The sequence below is a fragment of the Scyliorhinus torazame genome, chromosome 6, assembly GCF_047496885.1.
Source record: "Scyliorhinus torazame isolate Kashiwa2021f chromosome 6, sScyTor2.1, whole genome shotgun sequence".
In the NCBI taxonomy this organism is placed as follows: domain Eukaryota; kingdom Metazoa; phylum Chordata; class Chondrichthyes; order Carcharhiniformes; family Scyliorhinidae; genus Scyliorhinus; species Scyliorhinus torazame.
In genome coordinates, this window is record NC_092712.1 from 115,384,219 (window position 1) to 115,404,198 (window position 19,980).

The 19,980-nt window shown below is 49.3% G+C and overlaps 1 protein-coding gene across 1 annotated transcript in view; it reads left to right on the top strand.

Annotated features, from left to right (window-relative positions):
• The first annotated feature begins 781 nt into the window (after positions 1-781).
• cmtm7 (CKLF-like MARVEL transmembrane domain containing 7) overlaps positions 782-19,980 on the top strand; it is a 38,885-nt gene continuing 19,686 nt past the window's right edge. The window contains exon 1 of the mRNA XM_072508709.1: positions 782-966. Within this exon, the coding sequence (XP_072364810.1) occupies positions 868-966 (99 nt within the window). The 5' untranslated portion in view covers positions 782-867. The remainder of the gene's footprint in view (positions 967-19,980) is intronic.

Below are 19,980 nucleotides of genomic sequence, written 5' to 3' on the forward strand. Positions count from 1 at the left end.
AAAGGAACAATATAAATGTTGTTTTGCTTTCGCTATTTCATAACTTAGAGAAGGATTATCTAGACCCAACTGAGCAAAGCACTGTTCTTATTGAAACCTTCTGATAACCCTAGAATGTCTAGGTTTATTTGGAATTGTAGTTTTGTGGAACTTAAGGACTTGTGCAGACTGTGCTCTGCTTTTAGTCATTTTCACACAATTACACGAGCACTCCAGCAATAAAATATTGAATATGTGGCGTTTATGATATTCCCAGCAACAATTTACAACCTGAAGAAATGAGACTCAGCACTTTCCCAGAAAAAGAGTTTGGCAATCATTGACAAAGATCACGCAGTTAAAAGGGTACTTTAAAACAAAAAGGCCGGGTGCCCTGCAATACAACAGTGTATCGAACAGTACTTCATTGCTGTATTTGCGAAAAGCGTTTTTTGATGCAAGTCTTCCCTTTTGGGCGTTGTTTAAACCTGCGGCCACAAGGTGTGTTAAGGGTTAAGACATCGCGGTCTACTCTCAGGGCCACAACCATCCGTCTGTGTGCCCATACAGTAGATTTGACTCGACCATGGAAAGTGACTTTTTAAGGCTGAATAATATATATATTTTTAAAGTTACTGGGAGTTCAGGCGGTGAATAGAGTGAGACACTGCCGGAGGCAATGACTAAAAAGTTTTATGTAGCATGGACAAGAAGCGTATTCTGAGCATATTTAGCCTCTTGGCGGTTGGGGGGAGGGGTGTGTCTGTTAGCAGCCAGTCAGTAGCTGGGCGCAGCTGCCAATCATGCTGAGCGTGGGGGCCCGAGCTGGCTGTTCAGCGGGCAGAGTGAGTCTGTGCTGGGACGAGGGGTAGCCCTGATTGCACGAGGATGGCGGAGACAAGAACGACCGCCATCACCACGAGCAGCGGCTTCATAGACCAAAATTACGCCAAGTCCTTTTCTGGCAATTTGAAGATTGTACAAGCGGTAGGGTCCGCCTGTTCTTATCTCTCTCCGCGTCCTCTTCCAATGTTTTTTTTTAAGCTTAAAAATGTTATTTGTGAGTGATTCCCTTCTCTTCCCAGTATTCAGAATGGAGCGAAATAGCCTGAAGTTATTTATTCCTCTTGTTATGTAAAGTTTCGTTCCTGAAAGAACAAAAAAGAAACCATTTCAGGGGGACAAGTTCATCAAACGAGAAGTCAGAAAACACGGTTTGAAGAATGTGTTTTACAGTGGCAGGAGTTTGCAGTCAAGCTCTCTGATTGGAGCAGGATTGTATTTTCTTCGCATTCGGCAAATGTTATTTTCTCGTCTCAAGCGAGTTTTGCTTTGTCGCATTGACCCTTACCGGAATAAATGGGGGGCTCTGACTAAACCGGATCGCGATCTTTTCCGGGGAGATAAAGCGGGGCTGTCTCCTCATTTCAAATGCCAGCTTTTTTTAAGGGCTCGAAGTTTTCCCGCTTTGCTTCCCTTAACTTTGTCGTGAGTAACGGAACCGGCCTGGAAAATGCTCCTTCCTCAGGATCTGGTCCCCACTGTGTGTGTGTGTGTCTCTGCTCTGTTGCTGGTGATGTGTAAAAATTCACTCAGCCATAGCAGGCTTCACAATCTGCGAAATTCCCCATCCGCGGTTTAGTGTACACCGGATCCCAATAACTTTCGAAACTAAGTTCTAACTTTCCACTCCGAAAGGAGTGAAGCGTTCGACAATTTATCCACGGGGAGGGGAAAAACGTGTAAATGACGATTCACTTTTAGTGTGTATGAGGCCTGGGTTCCCATATCCACTAACTGTTCCAGTGCATATTTTGAAAACTGTCCAAAGGTAGTTTTACTTCCTGTGAATGCTGTCGACTGCCCATGTGTGGTAGCTCTGATGCGAGAATGATCCGCTGTAAAGCCAAAGCAGTCTGGCCTACAGAGTACTTGGGGCGTAGAAAGAGGCATGTGTCACCGGTGCTAACTCAACAACTGTCATCTCCCATTTTGCTACTCTTCCTCCACACCTCTTCATATATTCCCCTCTAATCTAACGAGTTCAATTTTAATGTCATTGTCATGCAGTAAAAACATTTTTTCCCCATTCATAAAACTTATGGCTTATTCCCCTTTTATTAACCGCTCAACAACTATTATATAAAGAAAACCTCACTATCTACCCTTCCAACCTTTTATGATATTGTAAACCTACATTAGGTTCATTCTTCACATGTACCCATACCGTACCAGCCTCCCCGAACAGGCGCCGGACGGAATGTGGCGACTAGGGGCTTTTCGCAGTAACTTCATTTGAAGCCGACTTGTGACAGTAAGCGATTTTCATTTCACATGTCTATTCCAATGACAACATTATATTTTTCAGACCTTAATAACTTCTTATTCAGGTCTTTTTAGTGAATCATTATTGCAGTACTATCCTTATAGCGCGATGCTCAGAACTGTAAATGGGTTTCAACATATGTGTTTTGTGAATCCAAAAATATTTATTCATCGTACTCTTTACTTCCTCTCCCTAAGCTATTCCTCTATCCACGTGACTACGTTCCTTTTTAATACTGCATGCTTTAATTTTCATAATGGGGCAGCACGGTAGCATTGTGGATAGCACCATTGCTTCACAGCTCCAGGGTCCCAGGTTCGATTCCGGCTTGGGTCACTGACTGTGCGGAGTCTGCACATCCTCCCCGTGTGTGCGTGGGTTTCCTTCGGGTGCTCCGGTTTCCTCCCACAGCCCAAAGATGTGCAGGTTAGGTGGATTGGCCATGATAAATTGCCCTTAGTGTCCAAAATTGCCCTTAGTGTTGGGTGGGGTTACTGGGTTATGGGGATAGGGTGGAGGTGTTGACCTTGGGTAGGGTGCTCTTTCCAAGAGCCGGTGCTGACTCGATGGGCCGAATGGCCTCCTTCTGCACTGTAAATTCTATGATAATCTATGATAATGAGTCTTTTGTGTGGGACTTATCAAACGATTCAAGAAACCAATCTATGCAGTACTCACTGTATTTACTTTATCTATTCCTGTTGGTTGCATGACTAGGGTATTTCAGCAGCAACAAAAAGTTGCATTGTACAGCTACTTTAGAAAAATGTTCCAAGATGCTTCTCCGAATTGTGATGGAAAATAGGATGTTGAGCCACAGTGGGAGAGGTGACCAAAGGCATGGTCAGAGGTAAGTTCTATGGAGGACCTTGAAGGAATTACAGTGGTAGAGACTTGAAGGGATTCCAGGTGAGATTAAAAACTAGGTAGATTTTGGTTAAAGTTGCAGATGATGCCAAATTGGGTCTGTGGAATGAGATGAGGTCACTGTTTTGTGATTACACAATCAAATGGGACAGGTGATTTTAGGTAGAACAATGTCTGCTTAAACTTTAATGTAGGCAAGTGTGAAGTACTGTAGAGAAGTTACAGTGCAGGAGGCTATTTGGCCCATCATATTTGCACCAGCGCTCCAAACTTGCATTGTGGCTTCATCCCTTTTTCCCATGCCCCTGCACATTGCATCTGATGCCCTCCTGAATGCCTCGATTGAACCTGCCTCCTCCACATTTCCCCACGCAGTGCATTCCAGACTCTTAACAACTTGAAACCTTTTCACACATCACATTTGCTTCTTTTGCCAATCACTTTAAATCTGTGCCCTCTTGCTTTTGATCCTTTTATGAGCTGGAACAGTTTCGCTAGATACTCTGTTGAGCCCTCATGATTTTGGACATCTCTATCAAATCTCCTCTTGGCCTTCTTCTCTCTGAGGACAACAGTCCCAACCCCTTCACCCTATCCTCATAACTGAGGTTTTTCACCTCTGCAGCCTGTTGCTAACTTTCTCCTTGGTTCAATTGCTCTGTTTTATTACCTTTGCTCTCGAGTCGCCAGGTATCTTTATGATACCGCCACAAGGTTCAAGTCCTAGTAATGATCAATAACCCAATACACCGATTCGTAAGATTCAAATCAAAGCACATTTATTATACACAGTAATCGCTACTCATGCACAAATTCTACGTCTAAGCTACTTCTACGACTAACAGGCCTATACTTAACTTCGGGCTGGCCCATCAGGTCAGGGGAACAAATGGCCTTTCGTTCGGGTTGTGAGTCTGCCAGATTCGAAGTTGGTACGGATTGGTAGCTAGGAGCGCCTATCTCGTAGCGAACATTGAATTAAGACTTACTTCTTTCGGTGGTCAGTGCACCGGTCACGGTCAAGGTTGGTTTGTGTTGCTGTGTGGCCCGGGCAGGACGAAGAGAGCGATTTGAACTTGGGACTTAACTCTTATAGTCCCCAGGGGCTTCCCGCCTTTCGGGGCAGATCCTGTACCTGGTCCCAAGTGATTGGACTTCGTTCCAATAGCTTGGTTCGATTTATCCAATACTGGAGCGGTTCCCTGATCGATGGGCGGTCTTGAGGTGTTCGTTCACCTCCTTTGTGTTGGCGCCGGGGAGTCTGGCTTTGCTTTGTGTGTCCCAAATGTTACTTATTGTTCCCGGGGATTGCTCATCAGTATGTAGATGGCTGCTACATTGTTATGCTGATGGTCGCTGGTATCAATGCTGTCTGGGCTTTTGCAGAGTTAAATACACAGCAAACCTGCACCTGCTGGCTTCTGTCTGTGTTGGCTGACTTTCCCATCAGCCTTTGCCGTTCGCCATTTTAAATCGGGAGTTGGCCAATTTAGGTGGCTACACTCCCTCCTTGTGATCCTAACACGAAGCGTGAAGGATCACATAACTACGTTGTTTTCCATTCCCTGACCTGGGGGGCACTCCTTTCATGACCTCTACACTGACCATACCTATGCAAAACATTTTTAACTGACAATTCTAAGGGGCGCTCTGTCAAACAGGGACATGCATTACAAAACAAGAAAATGGGAACCTCGAACTATTCTTAATACACTACACTCACTTAAACATTTCATCACTCTAACGTCCTCAACCATACAAACAAAATCATAGCAGTTTATAAACATTTTTCCTGGCTTGGCAGCCAAGCTCAGGATCGTACAATTGCTCATGAACATATCTTTATTTACAATAAAACCGCAAATGAATGCTCTTTATTATAGATTGCGGGGGTCTGGTTGTATCCGAAAATAGGGGATCTGATCCTATATACCGGGGTGCGAGCGCGGTAGGCTCTCCTTAATTTTCTTAGATGCATAGTCTGCACGATGCAGCAGAGTATCGCCAATACCAATAAGGTTTCTATTACGTAGGACAGGGAGTACCAGGTTATAAACCTGTCACACCAAGATGGTGTGGTGTTGCTGGTGACTGGGCTCTGGGTACTGTGGTAAGTGAATCATTAACGGCAAGGGGCCTTGAGGTCATGGGGTTTGCGTTCACTCGCAACCAAATGTCCATTATCATGATGCACAATCCGGAGGATGTCCTCATGGTGCGTCTTCTTTCACGTCTCTTCCCTTCTCTTCTCCGGTCCTGGAGCTTCTGGAGTTCTGTGGAAACGAGCATAATGAAATGAAATGAAAAATGAAATGAAATGAAAATCACTTATTGTCACAAGTAGGCCTCAAATGAAGTTACTGTGAAAAGCCCCTAGTCGCCACATTCCGGCGTCTGTTCGGGGAGGCTGGTACGGGAATTGAACCGTGCTGCTGGCCCGCCTTGGTCTGCTTTCAAAGCCAGCGATTTAGCCCTGTGCTAAACCAGTACTGTTGCAGGCAGGGCATTCCACGCCCTTACTACTCTCTGAGTAAAGAACCTACCTCCGACTTCTGTCTTGTATCTATCTCCCCTCAATTTAAAGGTATGTCCCCTCGTGCTAGACATCACCATCTGAGGAAAAAGGCTCTCACTGTCCACCCTATCCAATCCTGTGATCATCTTGTATGCCTCAATTAAGTCACCTCTTAACCTTCTTCTCTCTAACGAAAACAGCCTCAAGTCCCTCAGCCGTTCCTCATAAGATCTTCCCTCCATACCAGGCAACATTCTGGTAAATCTCCTCTGCACCCTTTCCAATGCTTCCACATCCTTCCTATAATGCGGCGACCAGAATTGCACGCAATACTCCAAATCCGGCCGCACCAGAGTGTACCAGAGCGACGGGTAAGAGTTGGATGGAGTCCCCGGGTAGAACGGCGACCAATGCCATGTCTCTCCTACCCGAGCGTAGCTGACCAGAGGGGGGGTTCCCAGGCAGGGCGGGTCCCAAACCGTTTCTCCACTGCCTGAGCAACCAACAAGAACGGGCAAGAAATGTAGTCATTGTGGGGGGCTGCCGTATTGGTTCCTTCTTCGAACCAGAAGGGCAGTTATGAACGGGCGTGTAGTATCTGTCGACAGACGAGTTCCGCTGAACTGGCGTCTGGGACCTTAACAAGTCTCTGCAGGCAAACTAGTTCCTCTGAACTAGCGTCTGGCCAATAGCAAGTCTCTGTGGGCAAGTCCTCCGAGGTTTTGGCCGAAAAGGCATGGGGCCGTGAAAAAATTTTGCGGTCTGACAAACAATATTTAACAAACTTACAAACAACATAAAACATGCTGCAGGTTGCATCAGAAAGGACACCGTTTTCTCCCAAGCGGTTCCGTTTAAAACATCATCTGGACACCTCAGTGATCGATTGCGAACAGGGTCGCAAAGGGGTTCTCGTTTTGGGAGTCAGACTCAAGGTCGTCATCTTTTCCCGGATGCCAAAATCTTGAATGTATTAAGGTAGATAGGGCTGCATGGTGTGATTTGGGGTCGCTCTCGTCGTTTCGGACGAGTCTGTATGAGTTGTCTCTGCCAATGGTTGTGTGGGGACTGAATCGGGGACGTCATGGTTGGTCGGTGGTGGGGTTTGTTAAGGAAAGTGATCATAGATATCATAGAATTTACAGTGCAGAAGGAGGCCATTCGGCCCATCGAGTCTGCACCGGCCCTTGGAAAGAGCACCCTACCCAAGTCCACATCTCCACCCTATCCCCATAACCCAGTAACCCCACCCAACACTAAGGGCAATTTATCATGGCCAATCCACCTAACCTGCACATCTTTGGACTGTGGGAGGAAACCGGAGCACCCGGAGAAAATCCACGCACACACTGGGAGGATGTGCAGACTCCGCACAGACAGTAACCCAAGCCGGAATCGAACCTGGGACCCTGGAGCTGTGAAGCAATTGTGCTATCCACAATGCTACCATGCTGCCCCCAACATGAAGGGATCACTCGAATCGTGGTCGGATTCGCTGGGTGTGGGTCCTGTTGCATGGGGATAGTAGGGAGGCGTCCTGTGGCTATCGTCCGAGTCACAGTCACCTTCTCTGCTGCTGCAGTCTGTGGGAGTGCCGCGGCGGAGTGTATATTTCGGGGGTGGAGTCGGGGTTGAGTCCGTGGCTATGCTGGACGTGTTGGGGGGATGGTAGGGTTACGTTGGCTGTGGGCGGGGTGTGGTGTGCTGCGTCGAGCATGATGTGGTGTGAGTGGTTAGACTGTGTTCCATATACCTTCAGCTGGTTGATATGGAACGACGCAGCCTTTCCGTTGGGATACTTTATCTTGTATACAGAAGGGCTTACTTTGTCCGCAATGGAGTACGGACCCAAGTACTTTGGTGACAGGAATGTGCTGAGGTTGTATACGGAGAGCATGACTTGCTGTCCAACACTGTACTCAGTCGCATGCACTGTCTTGTCGAAACAAGCCTTGCTCTGTTTCTTTCTTGTGCCCAATTTCACTGCGGCTGCTAGCTGAGCCGTTTTAACATTATTCACTAATTGCTCTACTGCTTTCTCGTGTGTGAGGGCCGTCACCTCGGGGCTGGTCAAGTCTAAACCTAATAAAAATTTTGTGCCTTTCATGGGGCGTCCGGTCATGAGGGTATGTGGGGTGTAACCTGTAGAAGTTGAAATTGTATTTCGCAAAAGCATCAGCGCAAGAGGGAGGACTGAGTCCCAAGTGCTGTTGTTTTGCTGGACCATTTTTCTGAGGGTGGATTTTAGAGTCCGATTCATGCGCTCCACGATACCACTCGACTGTGGGTGGTATGCTATGTGGAATTTTTGGGTGATGCCAAATATCATGAGGACGTTCTGCATGACACGTCCCGTAAAATGGGAACCTTGGTTGGATTCAATGCTGCGGGGGAGTCCCCATCTTGTAAAGATGTGGTGGGTCAAAATCTTGGCTGTGGTTTACCCATTTCGTAAACGTGTCTATCACCACGAGTACATATTTATAACCATTCCTGCAAGGGGGCAATGGTCCTATAAAATCGATCTGGAGGTTAGTCCAGGAGCCATTAACGGGTCGGGTGTGGCTAAACTCAGGCTTTTTGGCATATCTGTCCGGATTATTCTGGGTGCAGATAAGACAATTCTCGATATAGTGATTTACATTGTCCTTTAAATTCAACAAAGCTGCTTGAGGTGGGCTGTAGTGGGATCGATTCCCTGATGTCCATGACCATCATGGAATAAACAAATCAGTTGATTCCTGTCCTGTTCAGGAACCACATAGAGGGTGTCTTTTAACACCACACCGTCATGTGTGGTCAGTGCATTTTTAAACCTCTCATAGGGTGCTGGATAGTTTCCTTTTACAATCTCCCTGAGATTGCTGTCCTGCTTCTGGGCCTCCACTAGATCCTCGATCTTTGTCTGCGAGACCTGAACTGCATTCACTGGTGCACTTTCGCGGGGGGGGGGGGGGGGGGGGGGGTCCAAAAATATCCATGACTGGAACCTGCTTTAGCCAGTGCATCGGCTTTCACATTTCCAGGGGGGGGGAGGAACGTTGGTGACTTCGAACTTTGACTATCCCTAAAGTCCTGTTCTGTGCTCTCTCTAAAATGTGGCGGAGCAATGGGACTGAGGGGAGGGGTTTCCCGTCTGCGGAAACAAATCCTCTTACTTTCCATGGGGGCAGGAATTCCGTGAGGCTGTTGCAGACATAGAGGCTGTCCGAGTATATGTCTGCTGGGCTGGGGAAGGAATCTGGGTGTTCCACTATATATGCGATGGCCGCGAGCTCTGCTGCCTGCGCGCCTAAGTGGCCTGGAAGTTTTATTGATATTTCCTCGAGGGCGTGTCCCTGCCCATCCTCGACATATATACCGCAACCTGTTATGCGCTTCCCATCCAATACTGTGGAAGATCCATCCACATATATCTTTATGGGCTCGCACGTGTCTGTGTGCTGGGGGCTCTGGGTTGAACTACCTATCTTTCTGGGGGGTGTTTTAGCAATAAAGGGGCCTGTGTTGTGGTGTGGAGAGATAATTTCACATTCATGGGGGGGATTCCAGGGTACTGTAAGTTGTCGGCTAGAAAGGTGTGCGTCTTTGTCCTTTTTAAAAAAAAATATTTTATTGAAAATTTTTGGTCAACCATCACAGTATATTGTGTATCCTTTACACAATAATATAACCGTATAAATAACAATGACCTGTTTTATAAACAAAGAATAAATAATATAAAACTAAAACTAAATGGCAACTGCCTTGTCTCAGATAAACACTCTCCAAAAATATGATTGAACAGTCCAATATACAATTATTTATAGCAACGACCTATACATATTATACATATATATTAACAACCCGGAGAGTCCTTCTGGTTCCCCCCCCCCCTCCCCCGGGCTGCTGCTGCTACCTTCTTCTTTTCCATTCCCTCTATCTTTCTGTGAGGTATTCGATGAACGGTTGCCACCGCCTGGTGAACCCTTGAGCCGATCCCCTTAGGACGAACTTAATCCGTTCCAGCTTTATAAACCCTGCCATGTCATTTATCCAGGTCTCCACCCCCGGGGACTTGGCTTCCTTCCACATCAACAGTATCCTGCGCCGGGCTACTAGGGACGCAAAAGCCAAAACATCGGCCTCTCTCGCCTCCTGTACTCCCGGCTCTTGTGCAACCCCAAATATAGCCAACCCCCAGCTTGGTTCGACCTGGACCCCCACTACTTTCGAAAGCACCTTTGTCACCCCCACCCAAAACCCCTGTAGTGCCGGACATGACCAGAACATGTGGGTGTGATTCGCTGGGCTTCTCGAGCATCTCGCACACCTATCCTCTACCCCAAAAAATTTACTGAGCCGTGCTCCAGTCATATGCGCCCTGTGTAACACCTTAAATTGAATCAGGCTTAGCCTGGCACACGAGTGCGATGAGTTTACCCTACTTAGGGCATCCGCCCACAGCCCCTCCTCAATCTCCTCCCCCAGCTCTTCTTCCCATTTCCCTTTCAGCTCATCTACCATAATCTCCCCCTCGTCCCTCATTTCCCTATATATATCTGACACCTTACCGTCCCCCACCCATGTCTTTGAGATCACTCTGTCCTGCACCTCATGCGTCGGGAGCTGCGGGAATTCCCTCACCTGTTGCCTCGCAAAAGCCCTCAGTTGCATATACCGGAATACATTCCCTTGGGGCAACCCATATTTCTCGGTCAGCGCTCCCAGACTTGCGAACTTCCCATCCACAAACAGATCTTTCAGTTGCATTACTCCTGCTCTTTGCCATATTCCAAATCCCCCATCCATTCTTCCCGGGGCAAACCTATGGTTATTTCTTATCGGGGACCCCACCAAGGCTCCCGTCTTTCCCCTATGCCGTCTCCACTGTCCCCAAATTTTCAAAGTCGCCACCACCACCGGGCTTGTGGTGTATTTCTTCGGTGAGAACGGCAATGGGGCCGTCACCATAGCTTGTAGGCTAGTCCCCCTACAGGACGCCCTCTCCAATCTCTTCCACGCCGCTCCCTCCTCTTCTCCCATCCACTTACTCACCATTGAGATATTGGCGGCCCAGTAGTACTCACTTAGGCTCGGTAGTGCCAGCCCCCCCCCTATCCTTACTACGCTGTAAGAATCCCTTCCTCACTCTCGGAGTCTTCCCGGCCCACACAAAACTCATGATGCTCTTTTCGATCCTTTTGAAAAAAGCCTTCGTGATCACCACCGGGAGGCACTGAAACACAAAGAGGAATCTCGGGAGGACTACCATTTTAACCGCCTGCACCCTCCCTGCCAGTGACAGGGATACCATGTCCCATCTCTTGAAGTCCTCCTCCATTTGTTCCACCAATCGCATTAAATTTAACCTATGCAATGTACCCCAATTCTTGGCTATCTGGATCCCCAAGTAACGAAAGTTCCTTGTTACCTTCCTCAGCGGAAAGTCCTCTATTTCTCTGCTCTGCTCCCCTGGATGCACCACAAACAACTCACTTTTCCCCATGTTCAGTTTATATCCTGAGAATTCTCCAAACTCCCGAGTGTCCGCATTATCTCTGGCATCCCCTCCGCCGGGTCCGCTACATATAACAACAAATCATCCGCATACAGAGATACCCGGTGTTCTTCTCCTCCTCTAAGTACCCCCCTCCCACTTCTTGGAACCCCTCAATGCTATTGCCAGGGGCTCAATCGCCAGTGCAAACAATAATGGGGACAGAGGGCATCCCTGCCTTGTCCCTCTATGGAGCCGAAAATATGCAGATCCCCGTCCATTCGTGACCACACTCGCCACTGGGGCCCTATACAACAGCTGCACCCATCCAACATACTCATCTCCAAAACCAAATCTCCTCAGCACCTCCCACAGATAGTCCCACTCCACTCTATCAAATTCTTTCTCGGCATCCATCGCCACCACTATCTCCGCTTCCCCCTCTGGTGGGGCATCATCATTACCCCTAGCAGCCTCCGTATATTCGTATTCAGCTGTCTCCCCTTCACGAACCCAGTTTGGTCCTCATGGACCACCCTCGGGACACAATCATCTATCCTCATTGCCATTACCTTGGCCAGAATCTTAGCGTCTACATTTAGGAGGGAAATAGGTCTATAGGACCCGCATTGCAGCGGGTCATTTTCCTTCTTCAGGAGAAGCGATATCGTTGCCTCAGACATAGTCGGGGGCAGCTGTCCCCTTTCCTTTGCCTCATTAAAGGTCCTCATCAGTAGCGGGGCGAGCAAGTCCACATATTTCCTGTAAAATTCAACTGGGAATCCATCCGGTCCCGGTGCCTTCCCCGCCTGCATGTTCCTAATTCTTTCACTACTTCCTCTGTTTCAATCTGTGCTCCCAGTCCACCCTTTCTTGCTCCTCCACCTTGGGAAATTCCAGCCGGTCCAGAAAGCCCATCATTCTCTCCCTCCCATCCAGGGGTTGAGCTTCGTATAATTTTATTAATAAGTGCCTTTGAACACTCCATTCACTCTCTCCGCTCCATCTCTCCTTTCCTCATCCCTCACTCCCCCTATTTCCCTCGCTGCTCCCCTTTTCCTCAATTGGTGGGCCAGCAACCTGCTCGCCTTCTCCCCATATTCGTACTGTACACCCTGTGCCTTCCTCCACTGTGCCTCTGCAGTACCCGTTGTCAGCAAGTCAAATTTTACGTGTAGCCCTTTGCCTTTCCCTGTACAGTCCCTCCTCCCGGTGCCTCCGCATATTGCCTGTCCACCCTCAGAAGTTCTCTGCAGCAACCGCTCCCGTTCCCTACTCTCCTGCTTTCCTTTATGTGCCCTTATTGATATCAGCTCCCCTCTAACCACTGCCTTCAGCGCCTCCCAGACCACTCCCACCTGGACCTCCCCCATTATCATTGAGTTCCAAGTACTTTTCAATGCTCCCCCTCACCCTTAGACACCCCCCCCCTCATGTGCCATTAGTCCCATGTCCATTCTCCAGGGTGGGCGCCCTTCTGTTTCCTCCCCTATCTCCAAGTCCACCCAATGTGGAGGCGTGATCCGAAATGGATATAGCCGTATTACTCCGTTCCCCTCACCTTCGGGATCAACGCCCTCTCCCAAAACAAAAAAGTCTATTCGCGAATAGACTTTGTGGACATAGGAGAAAAACGAAAACTCCTTACTCCTAGGTCTGCTAAATCTCCACGGGTCTACTCCTCCCATCTGCTCCATAAAATCTTTAAGCACCTTGGCTGCTGCCGGCCTCCTTCCAGTCCTGGACCTCGACCTGTCCAGCCCTGGTTCCAACACCGTATTGAAATCTCCCCCCCCCATTACCAACTTTCCCACCTCTAGGGATGCGTCCTAGCATACGCCTCATAAAACTGGCATCATCCCAGTTCGGGGCATATACGTTTACTCAAAACCACCATCTCCCCCCTGTAGTTTGCCACTCACCATCACGTATCTGCCCCCGCTATCCGCCACTATAGTCTTTGCCTCAAACATTACCCGCTTCCCCACCTAATATAGCCACCCCCCTGTTTTTCGCATCCTGCCCCACCCAACCTTTGCGTAGTCTCACCTGTTTATCGGCCCGTTCAGCCCTCTCACGTTCCACGTGATCAGCCGGGTTGGGGGGCTTTCTCCCCCCCCCCCCCCCTGTCGATTAGCCATCCCCTTTTTCCAGCTCCTCACCCGGTTCCCCCACGCCAGCTGTGTCCCCCCCAGGCGGTGCCCCCTGCCCATCCCACCCCCCATAACCAGCTCCCCCCTCTCCCCAGCAGCAGCAGCCCAATAGTTCCCCCCCCCCCCCCCGCTAGATCCCCCACTAGCGTAGTTACACCCCCCATGTTGCTCCCAGAAGTCAGCAAACTCTGGCCGACCTCGGCTTCCCTCCGTGACCTCGGGTCGCACCGTGCGACGCCCCCTCCTTCCTGCCTTCCCTATTCCGCCATGATTATCATAGCGCGGGAACCGAGCCCGCGCTTCCCCCTTGGCCCCGCCCCCAATGGCCAACGCACCATCTCCTCCACCTCCTTTCCTCCCCCCCACCACCTCCTGTGGAAGAGAGAAAAGTTACCACACGCAGGATTAATAACATAAAACTCCTCTTTCCCCCCTTTTTACCCCCCTCTTCGCCCCCCATACTCGCCCCACCACTTTGTTTCAAACGTTCTTTTTTAAAAAAAATAACCCGCTCATTCCAATTTTTCTTCCACGATAAAAGTCCACGCCTCATCCGCCGTCTCAAAGTAGTGGTGCCTCCCTTGATATGTGACCCACAGTCTTGCCGGTTGCAGCATTCCGAATTTTATCTTCTTTTGTGAAGCACCGCCTTGGCCCGATTAAAGCTCGCCCTCCTTCTCGCCACCTCCGCATTCCAATCTTGATATACGCGGATCACCGCGTCCTCCCACCTACTGCTCCGAGTTTTCTTTGCCCATCTAAGGACCATCTCTTTGTCCTTAAAACGGAGGAATCTCACCACTATGGCTCGGGGAATTTCTCCTGCTCTCGGTCCTCGCGCCATCACTCGGTATGCTCCCTCCACCTCCAGCGGACCCGCCGGGGCCTCCGCTCCCATTAATGAGTGGCAGCATCGTGCTCACATATGCCCCGACGTCCGCTCCCTCCGCACCTTCAGGAAGACCAAGAATCCTTCGGTTGTTCCTCCTCGCGTTGTTCTCCAGCACCTCCAGCATTTCCACACATCGCTTATGGTGTGCCTCGTGCATCTCCGTCTTCACCACCAGGCCCTGTATGTCATCCTCATTCTCGGCAGCCTTTGCCTTCACGACCCGAAGCTCTCGCTCCTGGGTCTTTTGCTCCTCCTTTAGCCCTTCGATCGCCTGTAATATCGGGGCCAACAGCTCCTTCTTCATTTCCTTTTTGAGTTCTTCCACGCAGCGTTTCAAAAACTCGTGTTGTTCAGGGCCCCATGTTAAACTGCCACCTTCCGACGCCATCTTGGTTTTTGCTTGCCTTCCTTGCCGCTGCTCTAAAGGATCCACCGCAATCCGGCCACCTTCCTCTCCTTTTTTCATCCGTATCCAGGGGGGATTCCCTTCTGGTTCACCGCACAGTACTTTTAGCCGTTAAAATTGCCGTTGGGGCTCTTATTAAGAGCCCAAAAGTCCGTTCCACCGGGAGCTGCCGAAACGTGCGACTCAGCTGGTCATCGCCGCACCCGGAAGTCCGTCTTTGTCCTTTTAACAGTGATGCCCCATCCCTGCAAGAGAAGGGTCCATCTAGCTGCTCTAATCTGCTTACTGTACCGTCCTTGAGTCGTCAGTCCAGTAAAAGGTGGGTCGGGGTGTGTTTGGTGAGAATTGTGATGGGGTTCAGTCCGGTAATATACGAAAAATTACTGAACTGCCCCAAAATACTGCGAGCAGGTGCCTCTCACAGGCTGAGAATCCCTGCTCCACAGCATCTAAAATTCTGGAGGCGTTAGCTACGGGCCTTAACTGGTCGTGCTGTTCCTGGGGAGCACGGCCGAAAGGGTGCGGTCTGTGGTCGCTACCCTCTATGGCGTAAGGGGAACGCGGGTCTGGAACTTGTAGTGCGGGGGCTGCTATGAATGATTGCTTCAACACATCCACAGCATCCGTATGCTGCGGAAGCCATTCCCAGGGGGGCTCCTTTCTTTAGGTGGTCTGAGAGGGGTGCTGCCCTTGCTGGCGAAACCGTCAATGTGGGTTTCGGCAGTAGCCAACCAGTCGTAAAAACGACCGGAGGGCTGAAACTTTCTGGGGAAGGGGCAATTTAGCAATCGAGTCAATCCTTTTGTGCTCGATCTTGCGTTTACCATGTGTGATAATTGTTCTGAAATATATCCCCTTATTCTTCCAAAATCTGGGCCTTTTTGGGGTTGACTTTACAACCAATTGAGTGTAAGAGTTCCAGGAGTTCGGACAGAAGCTCAATGTGCTCTACCTTGGTGTCTGTCTGCAGTAGTAGGTCGCCTACGTACTGGACCAGACATTCGGGGCGAGAGAATTTGGCTAAACCATTTGCCAGCTGTCGGTGAAAATGGAGGGGGAGTTGTGGAATCCCTTGGGGCAGGCATGTCCACGTGTACTGTTGATTTTTTAAAATGAAAGCAAATTTGTACTGGCACGCCATTGTCAATGGAATAGATCAGAATCCCATTACTTAACTGACATCCTTAACCGTAAAGAATCGGGAATTGAGTCCCTGCTTGAGCATGGTCTCGGGACTTGTTGCTACTGTGGGGGCTGCTGCGGGGGGTGATTTTGTTGAGTTCCCGGTAATCGATGGTCAGTCGCCATGATCCATCGGGCTTTCTCACTGGCCAAACCGGGGCATTATTAGTGGAGGCTACTGATCTAAGTACGCCCTGCTCTAATAAGCTTTCTGTTACCATTTGAGATTTCGCCCTCTGCCTCTTGGGGAAATCCATATTGTTTTTGGGGTCTAGGGCCGTCCACAGTCATGTTTGTGGGTCGCGAATGCTGCCCTGTTCTTTTGCAGAACTGCCCTAACCTGCTTGTCTGTACTAAGTGTGGTCGTGTTGAACCAAAAGTCGCCTACGGCGCTAATTTTGTTCGCGTATTCACCTATGTTGAGCGTTGCGGGGGCTCTTGCGGATTTTGCCATCTTCCAGACACACTGGTTGACTAGATCAAATGAAAGATTGTGGGAATTCATGAAATCGATTCCCAGAATGTGTTTCTGCTGTGTGGGGCAGGTCAACTAAAACTACGGGGTGCTTGATGGTGTTGGTGCCGATTTGAATGGGTACAGGGGCTGTGATGTGTCCCCTGCTGTGAGTGGCCTGTAAAGCCGCTGATAGTGGCTGTAGTGGGCCACGTGTCCTTTTGGAACATGGTGGTGGAATTTATTGTGGTGCGGGACCCTCGCTGCAACTACCCGGTCATCCGGACCTATCCCAAAGGGTGTCGCAGAGCCAACTGGGAGAGAGCCCGAACACCGTCAGTCCGTTCCGGTCAGGCCCGTCTGATCTGAATGGGCGCTAACACTATGAATGGGCTCTGTCTTCTTCTTACTCAGAGTGCCCATCTGCTGGGCTCTCTGTGGCTTTCTCGGGGCATTGCACTTTCTTGCGAAGTGTCCCAACTGTCCACAGCTGTAACACTCCTGTGACTTGGGTGGGGGGCTGTTCTTTCCTTCATTCACTCATGTAGGGTTCTGGTGTGTTGTAACTGTCTGTATATCTGCGGTGGCCTGCTTTTCCTCGGGATTCTTGACTGCGGGTTTGCTTTGTATAGTTTGCTCCCAAGCGCGGGACAATCTTTTCACTACCCACTTCTCGTTATGGGCCTCCTCTGAGGGATCATAACTCGCGCAGGCTATCTGTCCTGTTTCTGTGGCATGCGAGATAAGGGTGCGGGTCCATTTGGCCATGTTGTCTGGGGACAAATGGGCGCGGTCTAAGTCTCCAAACACTGCTGCAAAGTGGATCCATAGGCGTCCAGCAAACGCTGTGCGGTGCTCGGATTTCTTTTGCCTGCATTTGTTGAGGCCATCTACGGGCTCACCCCGGTTATACCCGATCGCACCCAGGATCGCGGTATGCATTTCTGCAAGGGTGCTTCCTCCTACATTCTGTGGGTCGGGAAGGGCTGCTGCTACTGAACGGTCTAAACTTAAAACTGTGAGCTTTACATGCTCTCGCTCATCCAGGCCGTATATGGTCGCCTGATGCTCGACTGTGGCAAGAAATTGTGGGGGTCTGAGGTGGGGCGGAACGGTGTGATCTTATCGCACGCGTCCCGTAATTGGGTCACTGTTAAGGGGTATAGTACAGAAATTCCGTATCGTCCACTATGGCTGTGCGGCGGGTGGTGACTGGGTTCATTGGAGCCTGAACTATCTGGTCTGTGGGGGGTTGGGGCGCTTTCCTCTTCTGTGGCTTTCCCTGCACACATGTTCCCTGAACGTATCTCTGCGCTGTTTCATTCAATTCTTCCCAAAACCGGGCCGTCTTCCTCATCTAACTTTGCTCCAAAGGTTTCCTGGAATCCTTTCTGAATTGAAAGCAGCGATTGCAGCTCTACAATCTGCTTCCGGCACTTTGCGTGATCTAATGTGCTTTGTCTTTGCTCTGTGGTGGCAGCCTGGAGTGCTCTTAATGCTGCCCTAAGGTCGCTGCACTGTCTCTGCAATGCTTCTACCTGCTTTTCTGTTTCTTCACGTACCAGGACTGCACGTTGCGTGTCCTGATAGGCCTTTTCATATTGAGACTGGAAGCTGCTTAAGTGCGCCAGACAAGACTGGTGAGCCCTTTTGGCGTCATCCACCTCTACGTCTTTTGCTGCCAACTTCCTTCTCAATTCCAAATTCTCCTTTTCTACCTCGCTTACATCGACCTTGCTCATTCGATGTATGCCCTCAACTTCTTTCCGGAGCGTCCTAACGACCTCCTCTGTGCCTCGCAATTGTGCCAAGCAGGACACAATTGCCATCGGCTTGCGAGCTTTCCCTAAGCTCTTTTTGTGGATCTTGCTCGGGTTCTCCCACCAAGTATGTCCTATACTCCCGGGGCCTGATTCCTCGTTGTCACAGAATTCATTCCAAAGGGGCCATCCTTTCCCTTTGAGATATTTCCTGATCTCTTCCTCCCAAATGGGACATTGTCCCACTCTACTGCTGCTGGTCGCTGCGATCGCAAATTCCTCTGGGTTCATGAGGCGTTGCATTGCCACCTTTCCTATCCGAATGCTGCTCTTCAAATTTGGGACAGGGGCATTAAGGTGGTGCTGTAAATACGGGTACGGCTTTCGCTACTTTCCGATATACAAACTCCCAACAGTTTTGTTGCAACAAAAAATCTATCAGTTTTACCATTTCGCCCTGTTCGTTTTGCATGCATACACACACTTCCGAATTATGAGTATTGATCAGAACTGCTTGAACGCTTGTGGTTTTCTGTTTCCAATTGGATCTCTAATTCAAATTCTGAGTTCTCCCGGAGTGGTTATGCCACTTCTATATCGGGTCCCGTCAGATGTCGCCAAATAATGTTGCTAACTTTCTCCTTGGTTCAGTTGCTCTGTTTTATTACCTTTGCGCTCGAGTCGCCAGGTATCTTTATGATACCGCCACGAGGTACAAGTCCGAGTAATGATCAATAACCCAGTACACCGATTCGTAAGATTCAAATCAAAGCACATTTATTATACACAGTAATCGCTACTCATGCACAAATTCTACGTCTAAGCTACTTCTAAGACCAACAGGCCTATACTTAACTTCGGACTGGCTCACCAGGTCAGGGGAACAAATGGCCTTTCGTTTGGGTTCTGAGTCTGCGGGATTCGAAGTTGGTACGGATTGTAGCTCGGAGCGCCTGTCTCGTAGTGAGCGTTGAATTAAGACTTACCTGTTCGGGGGTCACTGCACTGGTCACGGTCAATGTTGGTTCGAGTTGCTGGGTGACCCGGGCAGGACGCAGAGGTATAGAGAGCGATTTGAACTTTGGGCTTAACTCTTAGTCCCCAGGGGCTTCCCGCCTCTCGGGCGGATCCTGTACCTGGTCCAAGTGATTGGACTTTGTCCCAATCGCTTGGTTTGATTTCTCCAATGCTGGAGCGGTTCCCTGATCGATGGGCGGTCTTGAGGTGCTTGTTCACCTCCTTTGAGTTGGCTCCTGCTGGCGCCGAGGAGTCTGGCTTTGCTTTGTGTGTCCAAAATGTTACTTATTGTTCCCGGGGATTGCTCATCAGTATGCAGATGGCTGCTACTTTGTTATGCTGATTGTCGCTGGTATCGATGTTGTCTGGCCTTTGCAGAGGTAAATACACAGCAAACCTGCAGCTGCTGGTTTCTGTCTTGTTGGCTGACTTTCCCATCAGCCTTTGCCATTCGCCATTTTAAATCGGGAGTTTAGGTGGCTATACGATACGCCAATCCTGTAAACCTCTTCTGCACTCTCCAATGCTTTCAAATTCTTCTCATAGTGTGGCGTCCAGAACTGTACATCATATTACATCTGAGGTTTAACTAGTGTCTTGTATAAGTTCAGCATAATCTCCTTGCTCTGGTACTCTGTGCCCCTATTAATAAAGCCCAGAATATTATATGCTCTCTCCACCTTCAATGATCTATGCACATATATACCCAGGTCCCTCTGCTCCTTCACCCCCTTTAGAATTTTGCCCCTTATTTTATATTGTTTCTCCATGTTCTTCCTACCCAAAATGCATCACCTCCCACTTCTCGGCATTAAATTTCGTCTGCCATCTTTCTGCCTATTCCACCAACTTGTGCACGTGCTTCTGAAATCTATACTGTCCTCTTCATCGTTTACAATACTTCTGAGTTTTGTGTCATCCGCAAACTTTGTAATTGTCTCCTGCATACC